Source organism: Cariama cristata, unplaced genomic scaffold, assembly GCF_000690535.1.
Source record: "Cariama cristata isolate BGI_N322 unplaced genomic scaffold, ASM69053v1 scaffold1529, whole genome shotgun sequence".
NCBI classification, from domain to species: domain Eukaryota; kingdom Metazoa; phylum Chordata; class Aves; order Cariamiformes; family Cariamidae; genus Cariama; species Cariama cristata.
This window is the reverse complement of record NW_009633838.1, coordinates 37,776-56,433: the sequence shown is the minus strand read 5'-3', so window position 1 is coordinate 56,433 and position 18,658 is coordinate 37,776. Positions and strand designations below refer to the sequence as shown.

General features: G+C 42.6%; 1 protein-coding gene across 1 annotated transcript in view; it reads right to left on the bottom strand.

Moving 5' to 3' along the window:
* GRM7 (glutamate receptor, metabotropic 7) overlaps nucleotides 1-18,392 on the bottom strand; it is a gene marked incomplete at both ends in the record, with an annotated part of 118,307 nt that extends 99,915 nt beyond the window's left edge. The window contains 2 exons of the mRNA XM_009706893.1: nucleotides 17,215-17,360; nucleotides 18,251-18,392. Of these exons, the coding sequence (XP_009705195.1) occupies nucleotides 17,215-17,360; nucleotides 18,251-18,392 (288 nt within the window). The remainder of the gene's footprint in view (nucleotides 1-17,214; nucleotides 17,361-18,250) is intronic.
* Nucleotides 18,393-18,658: the final 266 nt, after the last annotated feature.

Sequence of the window (18,658 nt, the reverse complement as noted above, 5' to 3'; positions counted from 1 at the left end):
CTGCCGCGCGGGAGGGGACCGCGAGAGGGGCTGCTCCTCCCCCCGCCGCGCTGGGGGCGGCTGCCGCCCGCATCCCGGGTTGCTGAATTCACTGGGTTTCAAACATTATTTCCTTATACCGCATTCAGTTCCTTCAACATACAGAGTTAATTTTCTTTCTTTCTCTGTATACATTTGCGTGTGCCTCGCTGAAATGTTACCATGTCAACAGGAATAGTTACAGCATGTGTAAATATCTTTGTGTATCCTAAAACTCATATGCACGCTCACAGACCCATACTTATACACACACAGCTCTCCCAAACCAGACATCAAGAGTTGCCACTTTTTTTTTAAAAAAAACTGTTGACATGGTAACACTGGCTGGATGAAAGTAACAACGCTCTTTCAAAATGCTATTTAATGGGATGCCTCTTTTCTGCAGAGCCATCATTTAAACAGTACACACAGCAGGCACTTGGACGTCTGAGCCGGGAGCTGCAGTCGGGGGAGCCAGCACACGAACCAGCACAACAGAGACACCCCTGCACCGCACCGGGGACTCGATACCATCGGCACAGCAAAGTCAGGTCTCAGCTTAAACTACTGTATATGGTACCAATCTTATTTTCAAATTCCCCTTGAGATAACATCCCTAAGAAAATATTACTTGAAAACTCCATGGCACTCTTCCCTTCCTTTTTCTTAAGAGTCTTTAAAAAAAAAAATTACTTCCTTGATTTTTGACAACTGACTTCCACATTACAAGGCAGCTTTAATAATGCCAGCCAGCCAGAGTGTGCTAGGATGCGAGACAGAGCAATGTAATTGCTGTTCTCCCCCTCCCTCCTGTCTTCTCAGCTGAGGGCGCGAACACAAAGTTTCAGCTTCCACTCCAACTGCGCACGTTAATCACCTCAAACTGCACGGTACAATCCAGAACAAGCACTCGGACTTGCATGTGAAAAGGTAAAGATAAAGTTAACGGCGATGATTTCTGAGGTTGGGGGATACCGTACAATCGCTTGGGTTGGCCTCGAGGACAAAAAAGCTTTCCAATTTGATTTAACTATTTCAGGGGCAGAATATCCTCTAGGCACCCATTCCTCATCCTCTCATCACCTCTATTTTTCTTCTCTCCGTTTTGCAGAGCTACCTGACTCCCAGTCCAGCATCCCCTTTGGGACCCTGCCCAGCCTTAAGGACCACCAGGCAGGTGCCCTTGGCCAGTCCCTGGCTCCAAGCCTCTCATTTTTCTGTGTTTCTGATGTGCGCCCAAGAAGCCAGCACAGCACTCGACAGAGAAACTGAAGCCTCGTCTCCAGGGAGCAGCACATGGATCTTCTGGGTAGATCAGTATCCAACAGCATCCCCTCGACTGCCCGAGCGCCCAGCACTAGCCGGGGCAGAGCCGCTGGGAACGGGGCAGTGGGGCCCTGGCCGGAGCTGGCAACCGGCAGAGGCACTTCCAAACCCGGCAGATTCGGGGGACCTCTGCCGTCAGAGATGCCTTAGTAGAGATGAATAAGCCAGTCTAAACATAAGGAAACTTTTAAATGGCTCTCAAGTTGCAAGATAATTTGTATTCCCCTCTCTTCATACCAACACATTAACCAAATACATTATTTCCATAATGAGGAGATGAACATCTGTGTGGCTTCCCAAAATTTCAAGTGGCAATACTCGAGACAAGTATTCTCTCTTTGGGGACTGACACATCAGCATTTTAAATAACTGCCAAAGCTAAAAACATAATTTAAATTCTAAGGAGTCATTAAAGAAAGAGTTCAGGTGTGGTTTAGATTTTATTTTTTTTAAATAAAGCACACAAATTTAATTCCATAAATTGTATTTTGTATTGTATTAAACTTTGTACTTGGCCCTGTGTAGGTGAACTGCTTGATGTAAACTTTAACAGAGTACGAGAAATTAAAATATCTGGAGTAGCACGACGCTACTGAAGATTACCGTAAGACAGAGTTGGGTCTCTGTTGTGTGCCCTGTTCCCACCCCATCACGGCGCAGCAGGGTGGGCTGTAGCCCCTGTGAGCTGGATGCCTTCTCACTAGACAAACAATCCACACAGCAGTCAGGCACAGAGATGCTAACCTGGCTTCATTTCTTCCTAGCTTTTGTCCAATAAATCCACTAGATCTCCAGAACAAAAAAACAACCAAACAAAAAAAAACAACCAAAACACTCTCCCAACTTTGCAGAGAGGCTATTTCACTACGTAGTTTCTGACTGAAGTCATCACTTACAGCAACCGGGAAGTCTTGGAAGTCCTTTCGAGCCACAAACAATGTACACCCATGAGTGCCCATCTCCACCCCTGCGTGGGAAGGGGCCAGCAGTCACTCAAACCTCCTGCTCAGAAGCAGCCACCCCACAGATTTTGGTTCCCTTTAACCCAAGGGCTCAGCTGTGCATTACTACTGATGCTAACATACACACAAAATCTTCAGCACCTTTCTTTCCACAATACCCCAATCACTTTCCTGTTGTCCTTGCCTCCTTTACACAGCAGTAGGCTGCAACCATCAGAGCCATAAACGTTACAAACCAAGGGATGAAGCCAAACAGGCTCTTTCCATGCAAGCATCTTTAGCAACAAAGCCTACGTGGCAGCCCCAGCACACTTATGTTGACAGAGAGAAGGGATGTCAAGAACTTCCAGATACCATTAGCAGCTCCTTCCATTAGATCCTAAAATATTTTTCTTTGGAAATTCATGCTATGCAAAGCAGTAATTAAACTGAGAAACACAGATTAACCTCAAAAACAAAGATTAAAAATATTTCCTCATTACAAGGGTAACTGAGGGCTACCTTGAATAGGTTGACTTCATAAGTTAACTGAAAGTACCCCAGGAAAGAAAGTAGAGAGAGAAATAGAAATAAAAGCTTAGTCTCACTTCAGAAATATCTGCAGGAGCTTACTGCATCGTAAGTGCTCACGTACATGCCACACTGGAAGAAAGACAAGAACCTCACCTGCTGTACTTGGTGTAGAGAAGTAGAGATGCTGGTACCATACCTATTCACAGAGAATATATTGAAGCCTAGGTGCTACAGGTGGCTATTATCAGTGTAATAGCAAAACACTGCCTCTAATTAGGCTTAATCATTATTCACAAGCAATTACACCATTCTCTTTTCTGTAGTAATAATCAATTTGAAGCCATTCACTTGCTTCGTACTTAATCCTTACAAGTTCTAACACAATTACTTTTTGGAAGGTGAGATACATCAGGACCATGCCCAAGGAGCTATTGCTGAACCACCACAGAGCTGAGAGAGCAGTATAAGAGCTTTTTTTTTTCTTCCCCCCCCCTCCATTTTCATATATTGCTTTAGCAGAAACCTTTAGTTTGCCTGGTCCTTCTTTATTAAATAGGTTGCGTGATTAATCACATTATTAATTGTGTCCTAACTTAGTTAAGAGGGGGGAAAGACTACAGGTGTAAAAAGCTTTGGCTGACTGCAGCTTGATGCCAGGTGCATATGGGAGCTCTTGGCCCACTTAATTGTGCATATGCATGAATTATAAATAGAGAATAATGGCTTTTGACTCTTCAAAAAGCAGTTGCTGCTGCAGGGGAGCAGCAGGACAGGGGTGGCTCAGCCAGCAGCGGGAGTGGACACACAGCACCTGGGCTGTGCCAACAGCCCCTGCTCCCCCAAACCCCCAGCACCCAAAGAAAACGGAAGGTTTTCAGCAGAGAAAATGTGGATTAATTTGCCCCATCTCCCAGCACGTGCAGTGCTCAGCATCCCTGGCAAGGCTTCCTCCCTGAGGGCAGTAGTGCAACGGGGAGAGATGCTCCAAAAGCCGGCGTACCATGTTCTGGTAAAGCAGCCGGTGATTGCTCAGCACTACCAAAGGAATCGACAGGGCTGCTCCTTTCTGGAGGCAGCATCAGAGAGAAGAGTGGCGGGGAGCAGCAGAAACAGAGGGTGAATGGAAATCGGCTGAAAGCTCCTTCAAGGGGATTAGTGATCACTGAACTCTCAGGCACTGAGCCTGCGCTTTCTCTTTCTTGACCTTTTTCTTTCTTTCCCCTAATTTTAATAGCAGTTTGAGAGTGGTCGGAGGCACTGTGACAACTTAACCAGAAACTCTCCATCTTATATCATCCCATAGTAAGCAGGTCTTTCCCACAACCGCATCCTTCCTCACCTTCCAGCCCCAGAAGTGGAGCAGCAGGCTCAGAGGCAAACTGGTGTATCTTGGTTGCTGACAGCTGTATTAACATGAATAAGTGAATTAATTTCCAGATGGACTATATCATGTAATTGAAACAAAGACTGAGCTATGTTTTCAAGGTGTATTATCTTAAACTGCACAGAGGGATATCTTGACTTGCAAAAACATAGTTCTCCAGCATCCTACAATTATATTTTAACTATGAGACAAAAGGTTTGTGTTTATCTATCCTTACCAGGAGATCAAAATGACTGATTTGTTGACCCCTGCTTTGCTCTACTAAAGAGCTAGCATATGTGATTACGTTGAGGATTTTTTTCTATATTATTTTCCATTTGCTTTATTGTCACGCAGTCAGTCAACAACAGGAACACACATTCCCGAAGCAGATCTGCAAACCCAGCGTGAGTTAAGTAGGCACTTTAGCGTTCATTGTATCATCTTTAAGGAAATTATGTGTATTATTATGTGTATTCTTTCCTAAACTATTACTTTCAAAAGCCTATAATCATTCAAGCGTTAACACCATAAACTAAAGGAAATAAACCAATCAAACAAACAAGAAAACCCTTTCAAATCTCTGTCCACTTCCTAAAATTAGCACATTTATTTTTGTGTCTGAACCTGTCTTACCCAGCGGAGCTCAGCCTGTTTCAGAAACACACAATTCCTGTGTGCTCGTGTGCGTGGAGCCCCGGCAGTGGAGAAGCTGGAGCCTGCAGAGATCCTTCCTGGGATGCTCCACATCCCCACAGTGAGAACTAGGATGGTAATCGATAGCTACTCATGCAGGAAAACACAGACACTAATAAACACATAATACTTTCAGTGAGTACATTTTTAAGTATAATGTAGGCATATTAATTTGCTACTTGCAAACACGGATGCCATGTTTGCATCTTACTCTAATAAAAGCCTCAAACTTTTTTATTTTTGCTTTGCTTGAGAGATTGTGAAGTAGTAGTTCTTTTCTGGCTTGCTAATAAAGAGAAAGAATAAATAAGTCATAGAGGATTTCAGAGACTAATTTTAAGTGGCCTAGAGAGAGAATCTTTTTAGGTTGTAATTACTGAGTCAGAAATACCAGAAAAAAAAAAATTCTGCTGAGAATTTAGGAACTGCTGCTTTCAATTTCTTTCAAAGACAGAGGAAAACTGACCCCAAAGAAGAAGAGAAATATTAAACAAGTTAATACTTACTAGCATGTGTAAAGAGTAATGGAATACTGATAAGATAAAGAAATGTTGAGATGTATGAACTTGAACAAAGCAGAGTGGAAATAAGGTTTCTGTAAATACATTGGACTCAAAGTTGTCTTGGTAGAGGATTTAATATACATGAATCAATTGCACATGAGACTTAGTAGACATTTCTGATAAAATATGTGCAGATTCTTGGAGGGGCAGAAGTGAGGAGTGCTGAATGTACATACTTGCCCCCCCACCCTCCAGGCAGCTGGGTGGGGAAGGGCACGAACAGCACAGCAATGACATGAGACCCAAGAAATAACGAAGCAAACCTCCTGGGTGCCACCAGGTTCAGCTGGCAGCCCAGGTTCAATGCATCTCAGCTCCTCTTTGCTACCACACAGGAACTTGCCTTGTTTGATGATCGACACGAAGGCCACACGCAGGTGCAGGCAGGGCGGCCGCTGAGGACGCGATGCTCGGGAGGTGCTCCCAGCGGCGGGAGGAGCAGGAGATGCTTCCTATCTCTTGGCTTCTGCATCTCTCTGCACAGATGCTCCTCCGATGGGCTACACTGGTATTTCCTTAGCAGATGGCAGGGGGACCTTGTTGCTTTCATTTTAATTTCTAGTATATTAATGTTATTTTAATTCCTTGTTGCAAAAAATAACCCTTGTAGAAAAAACTGATACCGAACCTTTTATTTCTTCCATCACCTTTTGGCACAAGCTGATTTGATTTGTATTCTGTGTTTCACTGACCCCAGTTTCAGTGTTTGAAGCTTCCCAAATTAAAACACTGTAATAATTGTAAAGGAAAATGGTCACGTGGTATCCATGGACCTAATCCCAAAGTCCCTACTCAGAGCTCTTTCTTGAGCTCAAATTTGTCACAAACACAAACAGACACTAACAGACACCATCGGTCCTTCTCCTCAAGTAAGTGTTCTTTGCCTATTTCTCAAGACCTAGGGGTAGTCCACCAGGCACTGGACTGGAAACGCTGCCTACTATAGCAAACTCCTTCTGCCTTGCCAGAGCAGTATACCAGAGATGAAAAATTATCTTTTCCACTAGGAACAATCTGTGGTTCTTAGCCCTCCTGCAGATCAGCATTTCTAAAACTAGATATTTGGGACCATTCATGGCGATTTTTACCTAAACCAGAACCGTTTATTTCAAAAAGCTCCTGCAATTTCTTTTTCGCATTAAAAATACCTGGAATATACAGGGCAAAATATACCTCCCGTGAGTGAGAAAAATGCGTTAACCTCTTGAACGAGAGTGTAAGAAATATCAGAATTGTAAACTCTCCTGCAAAGAGGAGAGGGGAGCTCTTCCCTCTCCCTCCCCATCCCCACCGAAGCAGCCCCAGAGCTGGACCCTGCCATGCTGGCAGACACAGGGTATGATGCTTCAGATGGAGTACGGGAACACCTCACCACCCACCCTCCCTAATTCCCTTCTCCTGCTCCTTTGTTTCAGCAGTGAAACCGCACATGCCCTCAGCTCGGTACCGTAACATCCTCTCAGCTCCCTGCACCGGCTGGGCTGAGCTGAGGAGGCAAACACAACGCCAGTGCTGTGCTTGGCATGGTATCAGTGCCAGTACTGCTCTAAGGGAGTGGGAGAAGCTGGTAAAATCTTCTCTTGACTTCTGTTTCTACACCTAAACAGAATTCCAAACTAAAACATTTTTTAAAAATATAATTCTTCATGTGCCAACTCTGCTTCAGTGGCTCAGAAGGGCTTCACTCATGTAGGGTCTGGTGAGGTCCCCTCAGCTTCATCACTTCCCAGACCCTGGAAATCTTGCCGATTTTACTAACAAACAGAAAATGAATTCCTATCAACAAAGGAGGCTTGATACTCTGCACAGAAGCAAAGACTAACAGCACTAGAAAACACCAGGATTTCCTAATCTGGGGGGGCTGTATAGGAAACCATCATTTGCCACCTGCATGTGCTTGCTGTGTGCTATCCGCGTGTTGCTGAACACCCCTCGCAAGGATGGAAAGTTTGGTTGCCAGCCTAAGCCGCCCTTGGCTCTGCTGCCTTGCAAAAATGCTGGAAAGCAGCATACGTCTGTCTGGTGTGTGGAGGAAGAAACGCTCCCCCATGAAGCCTCTCTAATCACGGATACCCACCAACGCCTCTGCGCAGAGCAAACCTGCAGAGGAAGGCTTGGAGGTTCCTACCAGATCACATGCAGATCAGGAGCTGGCATGCAAAGAGAGCAGGCTTTCTAAAAATAAAATTCCTCCTTTCTGGATGGAAATACTCTGCCCAAATGTGTCCAAGAGACAGCTCAGACAACTTCAGTGTTAGATCTTTGAAAGGAAAACTGTTCTTCAGCAGATGCAATTCAGGGTATTCCAAAACAAAGACCACTGATGATATCTGAACAGTGATCAATAGTTAAATATTATTCAATGAATGATCTCTTTTTACGGCATCAACCATTCTAGTGTGTGTGTACACATCTTCCTCTCTCAAAACAACCGCCCACACAATCTCCAGCGTCCTGAAATAACAGTTCAATATGAACATCAAAGGGAAAATGCCAACATAAGCCCTGGGAGCAATAGACAAAATACAGAAATAGAGAGACAGATACATACACCCACAGAATGAAGAACAGCTGGCTCCCATCAGAGAACACCTCGATTTTGAGCAAGCCAGGTCTGTTGTAGGCTGGGCAAGCAGTTTGTTTCATTTCATCGGGGCAAAGAGAAAGCTCCCTGAATCTTTATTTTACAATGGTTCTTTATGGTCCAATTAGAGGTTTCTACTTAATTTCTTTGCTATGAAGTAACAATGCCATTTGAAAAGGTACCGGTTCAAACCCCATCTGAGATAAAATTTCTGGTCAACGGTGTTGTGGTTGTGAGCTGTGTCCCGCAGTGAGCAGCGGCAGGTAACTCCAATACTCTAGAAAGGTCACACCTTCAAACTGCCTACGAACCCCCAAAAGAACTCCAATAACTGAACACCACAGAGCAGCCAGATGTGTAACTTTAGCAAAGCACTACACTGAAACGATGTAGAAGTTTCCATTCTGGGTGCCAACGGTATGTGTTTTTTCTAAACGGGTGGCCTCACGGGAGCCCAGGCTTGGAGCACTACGGCAGCACAGAGATTACCACTGAGACCCCAGTTCTCACTGACTAACAGGGAATCTTACACAAAAGAAAAAAACTCAGAGGCTTCAATGCCTTCGTTTAAAAGAAAACTACAAAAATAACATTAATTTGAAACTCTACCAAAATTGTGTTTCTTAACTTCTCTATATCCGCATATTAAAAAATAATGCTACCCTTAAGCTACTGTCTCTTTGAACTTACTAAGCCTCTCCCCAAAGCTTTTCGCTTCAACCCTTTAAAGTCAAGCACCGCATTGCTACTGCAATGCCACAGTGAATGTACAATTTCTGCCTACAGTCCGGGAACAGACCCCGTTTGCCTGAATCTCTGGCATTACCATAGCGAGCCGTCTCAGGAGACTGGGCATCACCATGCAGCGGTACTTAAGCCAACATTTAATTGCACCACACTTTTCACCATGAAGCTTCAAACTGGCAGCCCAGGAAGGAGCGTGTAAGACAAGCGAGGTGCGATGCCTGCTCACTAAGCATCCCAGGTAAAGCAGGCTCACTTTGCCCAGCCCACCGCCCACCCGTTGCCCACCTCTGTCCATCCGTCTGCCCTTGCACTCCTGTAGCACTGAGTCCCTACGTACGCAGGCAAGAGGCAATGAGATTCAGCACTAAGCCAGGAGGAATCAAAGCTAATCTTAACTCCCAGAGTGACTTTTCAACAGGCTGGAATCGATACGCAATAAACTTTCCAAAGCTGTGAGTGTGTCTTGGATTCCCAGGTAACTGCGGTATTAATTTAAATTCAATTAGTGGCTTCATCAGCATTGGGAAAGATACATTCCCAACAAGTTCGCGAGTAGAATGACTTTAAACCCTGAGTGATTGATACAGAAGAACAAAAAGGTAAATTCTTCCTTCACCTGCACTTGGTCAGCGAACAGATTCTCTATAAGGAATATGAAGTATCATTTGAAAGCATCTTTCTGACAAAATGTACTGGATGAAATAACAAACCTACCTTAACAGATAGTATGTTTCTGTATTTACTTACTTACTAATATGAGCACACAACACCCTTAGCATTTTAATTTCCAAGCTGGTAAAGACAATTTATTATGGGGGGAAAAATTGCCAACAACCCCTTTTTATATATCGTCCTTCGTGCAAACTTTATTTGTAAGAGACAGTATCTGAACCAGAGTCACTCTGTCAAACTACTGACACACAATGGTCTTGAAGTATATTTCCAGATTGTTTTCACTTGTAATTACAGTATTCAAAGCCCCAGGAACCAGGAAAGCCCCAGGAACCAGGGGTGTGCCCCCTCCCAGGCGCTGGAGCCCGCTGCTGGCGGTGCCGGGAAGGGAAGGCTGCTGAGCTGGTCCCACTGCTCTCAAACGGCCAAGCCGGAGGTGCCAAGGGAGAACAAACCCACCCATGCGGGAGCCTTTCCCGCAGTTCAGAAAGTAAAACGGGTCAGGTGGGCAGTGGCAAGGAGGTTAGGGGAAAATTCAGGGGAGGGGAAAATTCAGGGGAGGTAAGGGGAAGAATGAGTAAATTTGGGAGTGATGCCCCTTGCTACTTCTCTTACGTCTTTTCCCTTATGATTGGTGTCCCCTCTGGCTTCTGGTGTCCATGGGCTCTGCTATACGAGGCTGCAGCGATCCCCCGGCCTCGGCAGCCCCGCTATAGCAAATGAACCAACCCCCCCCAGCCAGATCCTTCCATCTCAGTTACTCTCTTAAAAGCACACACTTGTGCCCAAGGGAGACAGAGAAAAAGCCTGAGAACAACAGAGCACTGTAGAAGTCTCTGAACCGGGCTGTAAACAAAAAAAATCCAAACTGGTCTATTTTATAAATATTATTACGAGATATAAGATAGCCTTCTGTTCTGTTCAGGGAGGAGGTGGGTAAGTGCTGCACGAAGCACATCTTCCCCAGAGAAACATCCTGGGGTAAATGCAGCCGTAGTTAGATGCAGAACAGCACGCTCATATTTATTAATGTTGGATAAAATTCAATACTGTTGCTAACACAGAGAAAAATGAACCCTGAACTCCTTTGCTTTTCTAGACTGCGGATCTGAAGGTAAAATATTTGAGAGCTGCTAAATAGTGAGATATAATTGCATTCCAATTTTTTCTTAAATCACTACTCTTTCATTGGTTTTTTCTGGGTTTAATACTGCCCAAAAAAGAAACAAATCAGCTCTTGTTGGAAAAAACCCCAAAAACATTAGAAACATGATTCACCATCTCTTTGGAAGACAAACAACTGAAAAATTCAAGTTATGTTAGTTTACAGCACTTGCAATGCTTCTATTTTTTTAAATAGCTATGTGCTTCCTTGTGCTGAATTTGAGCCATCCTTTAACCTCATAGCTGAGAGCTTCAAGAGATTGCAGACCTCGGCCACTTCCATAGCTTGCTGGAATTGAATCATTAATCTTAAATCTAGTTGACTCCCATTGTTTAGTTGCATCAAATTCTGAACTCAGACCGTAAATATTTTTTTCACCATTGGCAAGGCATTTTGCCAGGCTTTCAAAATAATTAACATCATATATATGTATATATTAGCTTCTGTATTTCTCTTACAGCTGTTCCTCTCCTTGGTTTCTTTTCACTGTGAGATGATGTCCACGAAAACAGATCACATATAAGTAAGGAAGATAAGGAAGACTATTTAAAAGAAAAAAGTTAGAGGAAGAACCAGGTATCTGAAAGTGCTAAGTCAGTAGCACGGATGCTAAGAACATGAACCACAGTATAACAGCCTGATCTGAAAATTTTCACACAGAAAAGAGGCATAGGAACAACCTAAGTAGACAGTTGTTCATCTTCTTTACAGCTGAGGTTAGGAGGAAGACAATGTCTAAGATAGCCCTGAAGAGAAAGACATTTTCAATTCATGGAAATTACACGTATTTACTTTTGAAACTTTGTAAGAGCTACTGGAGGTATTTAACTCCTTAAAAATATGGCTGTGATTTTCAGAAATTACTTATCTTTGTTCTAGTTCTATCTCTAGGATTTTATGACCCATATTGCCTAAAAAACAGGTGTTCAATATTTTCTACAGATCTGGTGAATCTCAATGTATCAGAGCAGGTAGATTACAAAAGAGCATCCAAAATTACTGCTGTCTCTTGAAAATACTAGTTTTCACAACTTCGTATGTGATGCTTAACAAGATACTAACAGGTATTAACAAGGGCTTACCAGCTATTAGTTCTTCCTGTGCTAAGCCTTGAGTGAGAGGTTTGAGGTCGGAGAGGACGCCCAGGGATGCCAGCCCGGCTGCGATGCCCGGGCAAGCTCTGAGCACCTCATCTAGCTCTGCACAGCACCAATGGCGAAAGGATAAAACTTGGAGTTGCACAATAGGAATATTTTTTGCAGGAATAAAGCTACTTATTTCCTCATTTCAGCTCTGACACCACATTTGATAAAAATATATTGCTGGCCTGCCGTGCAGCCAGAGTTGTAGCCACCTTTTGAAGGTCCACCAACACCCTGAAGGTTACTGTTCTACCTACCCTGCATGCTCTCTACTGCCTCACTCCAGAAGGAGTTTAATGAGCCATTTTTAATCTGAACAGATACTACAGGCTGCTACAAGCAAATTTAAAATCTGAAGTGTGGATATTGCTTAGACTAGAAGAAAAGATGGGAAAGAAAGAAACAAAAATGGGAAAGACCATCACTCTGAAACCCAAGACTATCTGCCTGACTCGGTTGCTTGGACTTGAGTATCTTCTGGACATGCATTGTCTAACAGCTTTCCATATTGAATTCAGCAAGCGCTGCACAAACCTGCTCCAAAAGGATCAGGCTTTTCCATCCCTCATACCACAGTTATTTTCTTATCACTGGCAGAAAGACCTGCTCTTCCTCCATGGAAAGAATTTAGGAACTCCTGACTTTGAATCTGCCTGCTAGGGAGAACTTTAATTGATGTCTGGACCAGTAGTAATATCATCTTTAATCAGAAGGTCATCTTACACACATCTATATGGTGTAATAAAGAGGGCTACCCCAGGCAGTTAAAATGTATAATTAGATTTGCATATAGTAGCAATAACAAGAGGAGGAAATGCTCTGAAGTTTATTAAGTCTACTGAAACTTGAAGAGGTAAAGTGGCAGTGGAATACTTAAAGGTCAGTTTGTGATTAAAAAGATTAGTGTGGAAGAAGTTCAATTCCATCTACAAAGAAATAGAGTTGCAGTTCATCCCAGCCATCATCTGGGGAAGTCCGTAGCTGGAATGATGGTCCAGCCCACAAGAATCCACGGAGTGTTTCCATATTTTGTTTCATGCTGGTTTGGATGGTCTACAAAGCTTCTGGGACTTCAAATGAAAAATGCAACAAATGAACAACTGTCTCTTCAACGATCGCTGTGTTAGGAAAAGACAACCACCTACAGTACTTTGCTAGTCTGGAGGCAAGTAGGTCAGCTGAACTGCAAGAACAAAACATTGGGTTTTGAAGTCTCAACCTTTCTTTTTATTTTCCACCATGCTTCCACCTTCCCTCTGGCAATTGAAATTTTGGGGACTTGTTACACTTGCCTCAACATCTCCCATATTTACCATGATCCTGATAGCAACATTACTCCATAATGGCCTGCTTTTGCTTGCCCAAAATCCTCCTGTAGCTCACACTTGCTCCCCTTCGTGGCATTTCACCCTTCCCGTGATTAGCAGGGCACTCTTTCTGTTCTTTACACCAGACTGACACAGGAATCTCCCCCATGTGCAGCGTTTATCCTTCTATTCAGGTGAATGAAGAAGAACAAGGGTTTCTGGGGAACAAAGCAGCAGTAGGTAAAATCCCACCAAATACATTTTGGAGAAGAAAGATTTTTTGTGTTTTTTTTTTCCGTTGTGGTGTTGTTTTAATGAATGTCAAATGTATGCAGAGCCACAGATGCTCATCATTTCTGTATTATCATAAAATGAATATAATAGTGCTACTACTACTACATCTCATTCAAACTTTAATTAGAAAATACAGCTTTTGTCTGTTGTTTAAATTGTTTAATTTTTCTCATCTTCCAGCACTAACACTCACTCTATGGTTGCATTACACCTCTTCACAAAAATGTTACAAGTATATACTCTGAGAAAACGACTATTCAAAATAAGGCATAGCACTGCAAACTCTTACACACATAAGCACGGGTACTTGCAGTTCTGCAACACAACGCACTGTGCTGGTGCCTCTGAGCGTATGCCGAGTTTCAGGACTGGGTTAATGTTTTAGTAATCTTCTCCAAGCATGAGGACACACAATCACAACCTTTTTTTGGAAGAGTTCAAAGCAACAATAACCAGAATACAATATTCTGCTGCCATAGCTGTTCTAAAAATAAACACGTTGTGCTTTTTTTCCCTGAAAACCTCGGAAAGCCTTTCAACTTAGTTGACACTTGGTGAAGTTGGCTATGGAGCTTGTTCCAAACACAACTTTTCATGAAGTGATTACTATTTAAGTGTGCACTTCCCCTGGCTCACTGTCTACTGCGTTTATGCAAATAAGATGCAACTTTATCCTTTCAGCATAATTACATCAAACACAATCGGGCTATATCAAGACTGACTTAAGATGAATGAATTCAGTTCATGTAATGATTGTCTAAATCACCCCATGGGACTATGGCAAAGAAAATTTTGTCCCAAGAGTGACATCAAGTATCAAGACAAATAACTGCATATCCGGGGCCTGATTCTACAAGAAACAGAGCACTTTAGACTCTCTCTGGAGTCGGAGGCTGCTGGGATATTCCCGCTGCTACCAAAAAAATAGGAACTTCAAGTGGGATATATGTAGATAGGTGTAAACACACCAACACATCTGCGTTTCACATCTGTATTTTGAATTGAAAAGTCAGGGCTGGGGGAGAAGAGTTATTTCAAAAATGCCTTTTTCTATATAATGACTGTTTCAGTTTATGATTTATATGACCGATAGCTGTACAGGCATAAAAATATCTGATAATCTAAGTGTACCACACACACTTGAACATGCAGGCACATAGATTTTCAATGCAGTTTAACATTTCTTGGCTTACTAACCTAACATTTTTCCCTGAAGCGTGAGAAGAGGCTAGCAGTATCACACATCTCAGGTCAAGGCATGGCAGCCACAGTGTTCTCTGCTTCCAGTAAAGTTCGTTAGGCATCTTCTTCTAACATATTACAAATACTATTTAACACAGTGATAAAAGGAAAAGGAAAAAAAGACAAGATGCCTTTGAGGAGTAAAATAAGAGTAACGCCCCCACTCATGACTAATAAAGAAGTTCTCACCAAGCCTAGCGGGAATTATGCTGGTGCTTAACTGTTGCCTTGACCGGGAGCCCGGGAGCCGCCGGGGCAGGCACAGCACCGCCGCACAGCGCCGCACAAAAAGGAGACTGTTAGGCTGGGATACTGCTCAAGACACAGTCCTTCAGGGCAAGCTGAGTTCCATTCTGGTAATTTAGTTTGTTTGCAGCAATTTATAGGGAAAATCAAGGCTTCTTATTTCATTTATTTTATGTCTTCATCAAAAGAAAAGCATTACTAAATTTTAGGAAGCAGATGTTCATTGCTGGATGATAAAAGAATAACATTAAAATGTCTGTTTCCAGCTCTCTTGGATTCATAGCCAAATGCAATTACTACAACAACAGAAAGAAAAACAAAACAACATGCAGCAGTCTAAATGCAAGAAAGGCAGACAATCCATACGGATAACAGCCTCACTAAGCAAAGAAATGCTAATACCTAAGGATTACTTACTTCTGTAAGGAACAGATTTCACTGGATGTTTCTCTTAGTGGATGAAACAGGAATGGAATCGGTCTGAAAGGGGAAATGTTGAGTTCTGGAAAACTGCTTCAGGAGAATGGGAATTTGCTTTACGCTCTTAACCATCCCTTTACTCTTCCTCCTAACAGGACCAAGCAGATGGCAGATGCAGATGGCAATTAGGGATGGATGAATGCGATTGAAAAAGGTAAGAACCAGCCTGAATCTTTCTGAGTGGTCACAGAACAGGCAGGAAACATTTGCTACCGACAGTGCAACTGCTATGGTGGGACACGTTGCTCTGCCTCTCCATTCAGAGCAAGTACAGAGCCTACTTCTGGCTGAGGGTTTTTCCCTTGCTGGGAAGTAACGTGCCACTCACAGACCTCAAAATATCTATCTGCTCTATGGCAGCCATTCCTGATGAATTAAAACAATATCTGTATAGGCAAAAGCTAATGTAAGCATCACAAAAAAGTAATCATGCAATCTACGTGACTACAAGTGCAAAGTGCAACTAGCCAAGTCTTAGGCAATAGCCTAATGTATTCACTGAGTAAGAAGGTATTTGCGGGCTCAATGGACATGGTTTTTTGCAGATACACTAAATACGCTGACATTTGTGACTGTTATTTAACCGACTTTCTACACCTGAACCCTTCAACTCTTTTATCATTACTTACTGTGTCCAAAAGCAAAACTCACGTTTCCCATTATGTCCAATGAGTTTAATGTGTAATATAGAAGAAAAATATTTTAAAACAAACAAACTTGGAAAGTTTTTCTTTCTGTATACTGTTGGCAGATTTTTTGCTTCTGTGTCAGAAACCCTCAGGGATGAATACAGACAGTATGAAAAGATTATTAAAATATCCTGGTTTTCAGAAACAAAACACTTCATTGTCTATCAACTTTACGTACTTATGGAGAAATAACATGCGAAAATGCCTCCGGGGTTTAAAAAAACGTAAAAGGATGAAGCACACTATATACCTGAGAAGAATAACTAATGAGGTGGTAGTGTAGACACAGTAAAAACGAATGTAAATACTCGGCTTTCCAGCAAGTGAAGACACCAGAACTTATTTTAATGTGGGCAACATGTTCAAGGACTCTTTGGAGACCCTGCCCAACACAATGCCATGTGCCAGCCGAGGAGTTTGTTTTCTTTACTCAGTGTCTCCCTTGTAAAGAACTTTTCTTTTCATATTATAGAGAGCACGGACTCTAATCAACAAGTTTGGTTTGCCCAGAGGAAGCCATTTGGATCATTAAGCATCTACACAGAAAAAGGGATAACAAATGGAGCAAAGATCAGGCAACAAACACTTCAGAACACAAAGAAATGTTGGGAAACGAAGGGATTATGTAAAACAGGGTCCCATAATTTTAGATACATATGCATATGTACAAGTACATATATTCATGAAGCACACAAGCAATATGTATAAATAAATACAGTGCTTGATCTGAATGAAATAAAGGCCAAGCTAAGTTTAAATGGGAACTGCTGATTTAAAAATGAATTTTTACTTCTTCAGTAGGAAACTTATCCACTGCTTCAGAGACGATACATAAATTGCAAAAGATTTTTCTCTTCCTATGTATATACATGATATGTTAAGATCATTTTAGTTTACTCTCTTTTAAGTGGTAAAGGCCCTGTCATATCACCACAGCTTAATATACGCTCTGAAATCGTGCCTTTAATAAGTAACTGCTGGTAGCTTCTCAACTGTGCAAATAACGTGTAGTTTTCAGATGAGGAACACAGACATTTAGGAAAATTTCAGGAGATGAAGACTTACTCAATGTACTTCATACTTTTTTGCAACATACCATGTCTGTACACATTTATTCACGAAACACACACGAGAAAAAATTAGGGGCAATCAATTTTGTATTTTCAGGAAGCAGGAGAGAGAGTCAAGCAGAAGAGAGCTCTTACCCTCGATGGTCGCTCGCTTGGGCAGGATGGTGATGGCTCCCTCGGCGACCTCCTTTAACGGGCTCACCTTGGATCCCCACGTGTCCGAGCCCACCCATAGGAAATGACCAACTTGATCTGCCCTCTTAGCGGCTGCAAGGATTTGCCTGCGGAAAAGAACATTTTGTCCACAAATTAATTTCTTTTAAACATGTAATTGCTTGGGAAAAAATGGTGTGTTGCAACTGCAGAATGAACAGAAATAGCATATTCCTGTAACCAGAGCTCAGGAATTTCACAACACATGAATAACAATCCATGCAGCACAGATTGGACCTCTCTTAATTCACCATATATCCTAAGACTGAAATACTGATTCCACTAAAACTTATTGTTTTGCCATTGACTTTAGTGAAACTTTATCCTAACTTTGTGTCTTTTGTAAGTTTTGTAAAACTGAGCCTTGCAGCAACTGACAATGCCATCATAATCTTAAGCTAATTTTAAATTCTGGAGAGAGAATATGGATCATGGGCAAGTGAGAAATGAAGGTCACACTTTAAATATATTCTTTATATCATTTTATGAGCAAGTTGTATGTGGCTAAACCTTGAGCAGCTTATGTGGTTTAACCTGGAGCATCCAAGTTATTTTCTCACTAGTAACTGTGATTTGCCATAAACCAGACTTTGAATTAATGAATAATACACAGTAGTATGAGCTTGGAGGGAGGGGCATCTTCTTAATGCCTCTTGGAGAGGTAAGGTCAGGTTTGCCATCCAAAGCATGAGTAACCCTATGCCAGGAAAAGCTTCCAGACCTTGACCAACACTCCTGTCCCCCCACTACTGCGATGCATGGTCTGGGGCACCACAGAAGACAGGGCAGCAAGAGCAGCACCTCCGTGCCTGGTGCTACCCTCCGCAGTGCAAACTCCACATCCCCATGTCGCTCTTACCAACAGACATTTCCACTTCATTATTCATATTCTGATTTGCCTTCTCTTTTCTGCATAGCTATCAAGCACAACTGAATTAATTCCCTCAGTCATCCTTACTTTATGTCCTCATCATTGGCAAAAATAACGATGGCCCTGGCATTGGGAGTTTCGAGGAGCTGCTTGATAATTTTATCGAAGTCGATGGTCTTGTCCTTGCGATCCTGGGGGATTTTCAGGGACTGAGCAATGCAGAGCCCACCTGTTCAAGAAAGAAGAAAAGGACTATGTCAGAAGAGAGCACAGGAAAGGCAGTGGGAAATACACATGGCTGGAAGGGGAGCCTGGGAGGGAGAGAAACTCTCCGAGCAGATCGCTGCCCTTATGGAGCACTTAATCTTCATGTCAAGCTTCTTGACGGATTCATAGGACTATTTTTTTTGTATACAGCACTCATTGCAATACACACCGTCTGCGTGCCTGGGTAGAGTCACGGATTAAACAGATGGGCAAAACCAATATCATAGA